This window comes from Temnothorax curvispinosus, unplaced genomic scaffold, assembly GCF_003070985.1.
Source record: "Temnothorax curvispinosus isolate PA1 unplaced genomic scaffold, ASM307098v1 QBEX01018637.1, whole genome shotgun sequence".
In the NCBI taxonomy this organism is placed as follows: domain Eukaryota; kingdom Metazoa; phylum Arthropoda; class Insecta; order Hymenoptera; family Formicidae; genus Temnothorax; species Temnothorax curvispinosus.
Window position 1 is genome coordinate 1 of NW_020228417.1, and position 8,933 is coordinate 8,933.

General features: G+C 43.8%; 1 protein-coding gene across 1 annotated transcript; it reads left to right on the forward strand.

The window, feature by feature from the left end:
* The first annotated feature begins 2,956 nt into the window (after positions 1-2,956).
* Positions 2,957-8,680, forward strand: LOC112468571. The gene is made up of 5 exons (XM_025037801.1): positions 2,957-3,147; positions 4,060-6,324; positions 8,219-8,344; positions 8,430-8,512; positions 8,598-8,680. Exons 1-5 carry the CDS (start codon positions 2,957-2,959, stop codon positions 8,678-8,680), a joined length of 2,748 nt encoding a protein of 915 aa, XP_024893569.1.
* Positions 8,681-8,933: the final 253 nt, after the last annotated feature.

Genomic DNA, 8,933 nt, shown 5'->3' on the forward strand with positions numbered 1-8,933 from the left:
GGGCTGTCGCCGGATTCTTGGCATTTGCGTGACGAATGTTTCTCATTATTTCAATACAGTTTTTGAGAATCATTTCATGGAGGACGTCGTCCTCTTCTGCGCATGTGCCTGCTGCCTGATCTGTTCTCTCCTGCACCTGCTGTTCTTGCGAGCCATCGAGCCGAGCGTCGATATTGACAATTGTCGATCGATAGAGGCGTGATATCGAGTACAGCTGCGCATGCGCCCATCATTGCCAACCTTCTCCATCTTGTTGCTGTTTCCTGGCATGTTATTCGAGTGATTGCTGATTGGCGGCTTTACGGGGCGAGGTGCTTGCGGGATTGTGAATTGTGACTCACTGCTGCGCACGTGTCCATCACTACCAATCGTCTCTGGCTATAAGCTGTCTCGGGCGCGTGCTTACTAGTGTCTGTTATACGCCCGAGCGTGTCGATCTGTTGCGCGTGCTATTTCGGTGACTGCCTTTGCGTGGTGCTCTGCTCGCGATTTATACACTGCAACTTTTACGTTGAACTCTGCGTTTTCGCGTGTGATCTACTGCTTGCTTGTCCGACGGGAATGCAGCGTGCGTGCACTAGGTGTAAGAAGTCAATCGCGACTACCTTCGTTGAGTGTGAGTGCAGGCGGGTGTTTTATCCGGGTTGTGTCAAATCATATTCTGTAACCAGATACGCTGACACTTGCTGCAAAGCGTTGTCTATTTCTCTGAGTTTACCTCTTACACCTGAGGTAGAAAATATCGTAAAATCATCCAGTTTTGATACTATGACTACGCCCGTTGGCACTGGCACTCGGTCGCTGCCTCAGTCGCAGTCTCTAGGAGCGCAGCTAGCCGGGCATGACACCGGGCATGACATTGTTCACGACTCTACCAACAATCTTTTGCGTGGATTGATTGAGCAGATAAAAATGTCAGATGCCAAGCTGTCTGCTTTCATCGACAGTCAGCAACGCACAAACAAAGAACTAAGTAATAAACTAAATCACTTGAATCGTCTCACTGACTCCGTGGCTCAGAATAGTCAGCGCATTGCTAAACTCGAGCAAGACAGTGCCGAGCTCACTCGTGTAATTCATGACCTTAAGTCTGCTCAATCTTTTCACGAATCCCATAATGGGAATGAATTGATGGTATCGGGTCTCCCGTCAGCACTACCAATTTCTCCATCCCGGCTCGCGGGAAACGTGTTGACGGCGTTGGGTGTTCCCGACCTGGCATGTCACGTTCTTGGTGCTAGAGTTGTCAATAGGTCACGGTCTGAGTCTTCCACATCCTCGACATCTTCAGGCTCGGTGATTGTCACCCTGGCCTCGAATGCCGTTCGCCACGCGGTTATTATCAAGAAGCGAGCAAGGGGCATACTTAGGGCGAGTGAGGTGTGTGGTGGTAACTCGGATCGCATTATTCATGTCAATGAATTCTTGACAAAGAGTGCTTATGACATGCTTCAGCGTGCTAAGAGTATCGCCAAAGAGAAGTCATATAAGTATGTCTGGATAAGGAATGGCAGGATATGTGTGAGACAAGCTGACGGCGAGCCTGTTATTTATGTCGATTCAGATACTGATCTTGCCAAGATCGTTTGACGGGTCCGACCTGATGGTCCATTACCTCTGATCACTCGGCATGATTCAACTTGTGATTCTTCTCTGCTCCGCGTAGCTCATTTTAACGCCAACTCACTTCCTGCCCATCTTGAATCAGTTCAAGCTCTCTTAGCGTCTAATTTTTTCCATACTGTTTCCGTATCCGAGACTTGGCTTCACTCGCATATTTCTGATGATACAGTACGAATTGCCGGATACTATTTGTTGCGTGTTGACAGAGGGGGTAGGGAGGGGGGTGGTGTGGCTTGCTACTGCGACGCTTATTTCTCTATGTGATTTTCCCGGAGGCGGGAGGCGGGACTAAAGCGCGTAGCAAATATATGATCGGGTGACAGAGCGGATCTCGAAAGCGATACGAAACAATGTTGGGCGCCAGGTGTGGATACGGCCACACCACCGTTTACTCTAAAATGGCGCGTAGGCAAGGAAACTCTCAAGCAAGCCTACGCGTCTCTCTAACCCGCGAAAAGTACTCTACATGAACTCAGCATAGATCCGACATAAACTCTAATTATCGACACAACTCTTAATTCACACGTCATGACACATCCGCTCTGGCCGATCGCAACGACTGCTCAGGAATTTCGTTAGAGGGTCGTGGTCCTTACATAGGCCGCATGCAGAGGGGTTTGACCTTGGCGAGGCGAAACAAACACAAAAGAAAGCACTCAAGTAACATGTAAATCAAAATATAATATAAGAAAAAGCGTGATAATAGCGGTACAACTTACAGGACGCGAACGAAGTATTCACCGCGATCCATCGCAATTCCCCGACCACGCAAGGTCGTTCGAAGGGTTCGCGCGTTATAAACAAACTCGGACGCAGAACTAATATTCTCGGAAAAACGTACGAGTAACTTGTACTCGCAATAGAAGTACACGAAGCGCAATCATATACGCCGATGAAAGAATACACGCACGAAATAGTCTACGCTAAGAAATACGCGAAAAGTAATAAGATACGCTGACGGAATTATACCCGCAATCGCTATAATCCACGCTAACTAACGAAAGAGTAAAATAACGATACGCGCACCATAATATCTCGCAAAATAAACGATACGCGCAATATAACTCAACGTTCCTCGTCAACTAAACGATACACGCAATATAACTCAAAGTTTCCCGCAAACTAAACAATACACGCAATATAGGAGTTCTCGCATAACACCTCTCGTAAATAACGCGAAGCCTCGCCGCACGGTCCACACCGCGAGCACGTGATACTCACGCCTAATTCAGCCCGGGGCGTACGGTACTCTCAGCCGGAGTAAATCTCACTCTAAATTTCTGAACGTTAATCGAGGTCGATTTCGGGCACCTTCTTCGAGAAGGCTGACTCTATGTCCGGTATGCTGACGCCTCACACTTCCCGTACCGGGCGCGGTAATGTACGTATCCCGGAGGCCGACACGCCCCAGAACGACCGCACGCACGGAAGCCCGCACGATGAAACTTTCACTACGCGAAAACTAACTCTAACGGAAACGCCGATATCTCACACACAGATCGGTAGACGCGATACTCATAAACGGTAATCTCGAAAAGCTCGAAACGGTAACTTAACTCTAATGACTGTTGAGCCGATCCGCGAGGTTTGATCTCGCAACACGCGCCACACTCAGGACGCATGGCCGGTGCCACGCGGTCGCTCGTCGTTACTCGATTATACTCAAAATCTTATACCACACCGGTCGAGTCGGGAAGAAACGGACGCCCCTTCGGTATTATTACGGGGCGTCAGCGGGCGGGCTATGTCTTACCCGTAGAAACGAAACGGAAAAGCGATAATCCCGGCAAGGGATTCACGACAATGACGCGTAGGTAAGGAAACTCTCAAGCAAACCTACGCGTCTCTCTCTCAAAAATTTAACGCGAAACGGTACTCGACAACTCGCCCCGCTGTTCCCCGATACCTGCAGTCCGGGATTGCTGGTCGTTTACATCTCGTCCTTCCTTCCTTCACAACGTAACTCCTAGGGCCGCCGCCCTCGCTTATTCCCGGCGCAACGGGAAGGCCCTTGCCGTACGTCAGCCCACGCTCGCGATCGACCCAACAGTGCCGGGATCGTTTCCGCGGCTTCGACTCGCGGCCCTCTAGATCAGGGCGCTTCACCGCACCGGCGGATGGCGCCACGCCATCGATACGGGCCCTCCGGCCGCTTCTTCCTGAAAACTATAAACTCGGCAGTACGCGCGCAATACAAAGATGGGAATGGGGACAACTGTGACGTGCACACGGTGCAACGTCACACTACATACATGAGACGCTAAAGGCGCGTGTCCTGGCGTCATCGCCTTCTGTTTTTTCCAATGAACCGGAGTATATTATTCTGGACATTCGCGGCGGCACACGCGAACCTCTTTTATTCACCTCTATGTACCGTAGACCAAAGGGAAGAAATTTTAATATTTATGTTGATGCGATTACGGTGTTCTTGCACAGTTACAAAAACATCATTATCACTGGCGACTTGAACTGTAATCTTCTTGCTTCCGCATATGAATCAAATCACTTAAGGGACACAGTATCACAATTGTCGCTGAATATTGTTGAGTCGCAATCGACTTACCATACCAGTTCTTCTAGCTCATGGTTAGATGTTTTTGTAGTCGACAACTTTGACAAGGTTTCATCATTTCGCAAGTCCGACGCTCCCTTCATCAATGGTCATGATCTTATCGAATTAACTTACTCATTCATTGTTCCGTCCTACGCAAAACGTACTTTGATTCGACGTTCCTACAGGGAATTCGATAAGCAGGGGTTTATTGAAAGTCTCACCTCTAAACTGTCTTCATCCTTTCCGCAAGATTTTGGCCACACGAGTCCTGATGAGTTGGATATCGAGGATTTCCTAAGTACTATTACTAATGACATCACCACCAGCTTGGATTCATTTGCTCCTATCCATACCTTTTGCGTAACCCGTCCGCCAGCGCCTTGGCTCACCGGCGATCTTGTTCGTGAAATTCGGCATCGCAACCGGCTCTACAAAGCCGCGCGTAGATCAGGTAATGTCCTCAATTTCCACATTTACAGGCTCTTCAGGAATAATCTCACGGTGGAGTTGAGAAAGGCCAGAGAGCAATATCATTTGGGGAAGTTGAGCACTATTTCTGATCCGTCTAAGATATGGCGTGAACTCACCAATCTGGGTCTAATCGAGTCGCCTCTTCCTTCACCTCTTAATTTTTTCTCTCGTGATCTTTTGAATGCCCACTACGCCTTTATCTCAAACTGTTACCCTCCTTGTTCACAATCTCAGTTTTCCGATATCATTCTTTCCACTGTACCTGAAGAACCACATTTCTGTTTCTCTCATATATCGCACGACAATCTATGCTCTCTAATGGTTTCAACATCGTCTGCTTCTTTTGCCTCTGGCCATGATCAACTACCACTGTTCGCTATTGCTTTGGCTTTGCCCCACATTGGTAATCTCTTGACCTCATTTTTCAATTGCTGTCTTGATCTAGGTTACTTTCCGTCTTCTTGGAAGCAAGCCATAGTGCGCCCGCTGTCTAAAGTCAAGTCGCCTACCTCTCCTTCGGATACGCGACCTATAGCCAACTTGTGTGAATTTTCTAAGTTGTTTGAAAGGATCATGCACCGACAAATCTTGGACCATATCAATTCCCATAATATTCTAGATGATCGTCAATCTGGTTATCGCAAGGGTTACTCTACCCAGTCTGCCCTTCTAAGACTATCTCATGACATTAGGAGTGGTGTTGATGTGGGTGAGGTTTTGATTCTGGTCCTTTTCGACTTCAGCAAAGCTTTTGACACTGTATCCCACTTTCTGCTACTAACCAAACTCAGGAAATTGGGGTTCTCTGACTTAGCTCTCAAGCTAATTTTCTCGTACCTCTCAGGTCGCTCTCAAGCGGTTGTTGACCTTGAGGGTGTTTTCTCCGACTGGCTATCCGTCACTGCTGGTGTTCCGCAAGGATCCGTACTTGGACCGCTCCTCTTTTCTCTGTTTATCAATGATATAGGTGCCTTTCTAAGGTTTACTGAGCATTTGATTTTTGCTGATGACACCCAAATTTATCGCAAGTGCCTCTTTAGCCAGCTGAGTATTGCCTTGCAGCTCGTGGCACATGACGTAGGTGTTATCTCTGAGTATGCCACTGTGAACGGATTGTCTCTCAATTTCAAGAAATCCAAGGTCTTAATACTAGGCAGCAGGGGCTACGTGGAGCAATTGAATCTCAAAGACCTGCCCCTTATTTCAGTCAATGGCACCTCCATTCCGTACGTTGACGAGGCAAGAAACTTGGGAGTCATCATGAGCTCAGATCTTTCTTGGAAAAGCCACGTCTCCCATATTTCTAGGAGGGTACACTTCACATTGCACAAGCTGAAATTTCATAAGAACTCTTTGTCATTTCAGCTGCGCGTAAAACTCGTGTCTGCATTGGTACGGCCTCTATTGGACTATTGCTCTCTTGTCTACAACGATGTCACCGATGAGCTTAATACTAAACTGCAAAGACTTATAAATTGTGCAATACGGTTCATTTTTAATTTGAGACGCGATGAACATATCACGCCTTATCGACATCAATTGGGGTGGCTGTCTGTGAGAAACAGACGCTTGTACTTCCTTGGTGTTGAAATGTATAGAATATCGAGGGATTTGTCTCCAAGCTATATCTTGGATATTTTTGCAAAAGCTGATCCCTCGATTAAGCGTTCGTCACGGTTGGCATTGCCGCATACGTTTCATATACCTAACCACAGAACTGAGACTTACCATAGGTCTTTCCACCTCGCGGGAATTTATTTGTGGAATTCTCTTCCTATCGGCGTGGTGTCTTCATCGTCTCTCAATGAATTTAAAGGCAAGCTCCATGATCACTTATTTTCGCTTGAGCTGGGTTCTGATCATGGTTCTGTCTCGGGGCTATCTATTGTACAAGCATAATCTAGTCTAAGCGTAACATAGTCTGTATATATATGCAGTTCCTGAATCTGATCTAGTTTTAGTTTAAGTGTTATTGTTCACTGTATATATATTGTTCAAAATTTTATCTAGTCTTAAGTTCGTACCATTATCACTGCGATTTGCGTCTTTAGTTTGTGAAACTATAGTATTGGTTCACTTCTTCTGCACCCTGCGTGGGGGCGAGCAGCATGCTTCAGCGCGCTTCAATCTCTGGTCCTTTAGAGAGTGAGCATGCACGCACTTTTGCTTTAGTCTATAATTTTTGTTTTGCCTTTTTGTGTTTTATTTCTTCTGCGTTGTTCATTTCTTGCCTAAAAGTCGTTCGACCATGGCATAATAAAAAACAATCAATCAATCAATCAATCTCTCTCTCTCACCCCCGCTCTGGAAAATTTCGTAACCAATTTCCAAAAAGATACCGATTCCCAAAAAAGATCGGTAACGAAAAACTATACAGTTTATAACACTCCCCGGGAAATTCTACCCCTACTTCATATATAATTTTTTGCGATTCGGTCAATTCCCGAAAAATTTGAAAAATTTCTGATACCGGCTTCCAAAAAAATCGGTAACGAAAAATTATACGCTTTATAGCATTTCCTGGAAAATTCTACCCCCGTTTCATATACAACTCTTTGAGATTCGGTCAATTATTTTCCAAAAATTAAAGAAAATTAGAAAAACCGGTTTCCAGAAAATCGGTAACAAAAAACTATACACATTATGACACTCCCCGGGAAATTCTACTCCTGTTTCATATATATTTCTTTGAAATTCGGTCAATTATTTCCCGAAAAAATGAAAAAATGAATGTATGTATGTATGTATGTATGTATGTATGTATGTCCTTTATGCACTCTTAAACTATTCGACTGGTTTTGAAAGTATTGTATATGAAGTAGGGGTAGAATTTTCCGGGGAGTGTTATAGAATGTATAATTTTTCGTTACCAATCTTTTTGGGAACCGGTATTCGACATTTTTTCATTTTTTCGGGAAATAATTGACCGAATTTCAAAAAAATATATATGAAACAGGAGTAGAATTTCCCGGGGAGTGTCATAATGTGTATAGTTTTTTGTTACCGATTTTCTGGAAACCGGTTTTTTTAATTTTTTTTTAATTTTCGGAAAATAATTGACCGAATCTCAAAGAATTGTATATGAAACGGGGGTAAAATTTTCCGGGGCCGGGAAATGTTATAAAGTGTATAATTTTTCGTTACCGATTTTTTTGGAAGCCGGTATCAGAAATTTTTCAAATTTTTCGGGAATTAATTGACCGAATCGCAAAAAATTATATATGAAGTAGGGGTAGAATTTCCCGGGGAGTGCTATAAACTGTATAGTTTTTCGTTACCAATCTTTTAAAAGATCTTAGTAAAATTATCTAAAAGTTATCTTTATTAAAGTATATATATATATTTATATATACAGTATATATAAGGAAAAGGAGAGAGAAAAAAAATATAAATATATATGGATATATTTATATTTTTTTTCTTTCTCCTTTTCCTTCCTCCCACTCTCGCAAGTCTTCACATCACTACGGATAACCGTCCATAGGTATAATAGCATAAAGTAATGCGTAAAATTGTAATATATTAAATAATTACTTTTTCTTCATTTCTTAATCACATACTTTATTGCAGACCTCGCACTTCTGCAGCTTCAATGGTTTGTGATATAGAGCCTTCTGCAGAAAGTCAGACACTTCCAAATGTTCAAAACTCCGTTGCAGGAGAAAATGTACACCAAGACCTTGATGCACTCCTTGAGTAATTATTTGTTTTCGTTATGAATTATTTGTTTTTTACTTATAATGACTTATAAAATATAATGACATCTTACATTTCATTGCAGACCTGGCACTTCTGCAGCTTCAACGGTTTGTGATAGAGAGATTGTGATAAAAATTTACTCCAAGAATTTGATGCAATCTATGGGTAATTATTTGTTTTTCTTATAAATTTTTTGTTTTTTACTTATAATGACTTATAAAATATAATGACATCTTACATTTCATTGCAGACCTAGCACTTCTGCAGAAAGTCAGACACTTCCAAATGTTCAAAACCCCGCTTCAGCTTCAACGGGAAATGTTGATGATGTAAACTAGTTTCTAAATCTGTTGAAATTTTTTGAAACACGGAAGATTCACATGGAAGGCATTTTGCAATAAATGCACACAAATTCGAAGACAGTTGGCATGAGGAAAAATCGACTAATCCTGTCACCGATATATCTCTTAAAGCGGAGATGCCAAATAGATTCGTTTCGAGGCAATTCGAGGTCACAGAGACCTACCAGGGAACTCTCGCCAAAGGCGGGAAAATATCGCAAAATCATAGTGCGAAAATCCTAATG

Coding starts and splice junctions, on each gene's coding strand:
- LOC112468571 (XM_025037801.1), top strand. CDS start 2,957: ATGTCCGGTATGCTGACGCCTCACACTTCCCGTACCGGGCGCGGTAAT. Junction 3,148..4,059: donor AGACGCGATACTCATAAACG/GTAATCTCGAAA, acceptor GTTCTTGCACAG/TTACAAAAACATCATTATCA. Junction 6,325..8,218: donor TCGATTAAGCGTTCGTCACG/GTTGGCATTGCC, acceptor ACTTTATTGCAG/ACCTCGCACTTCTGCAGCTT.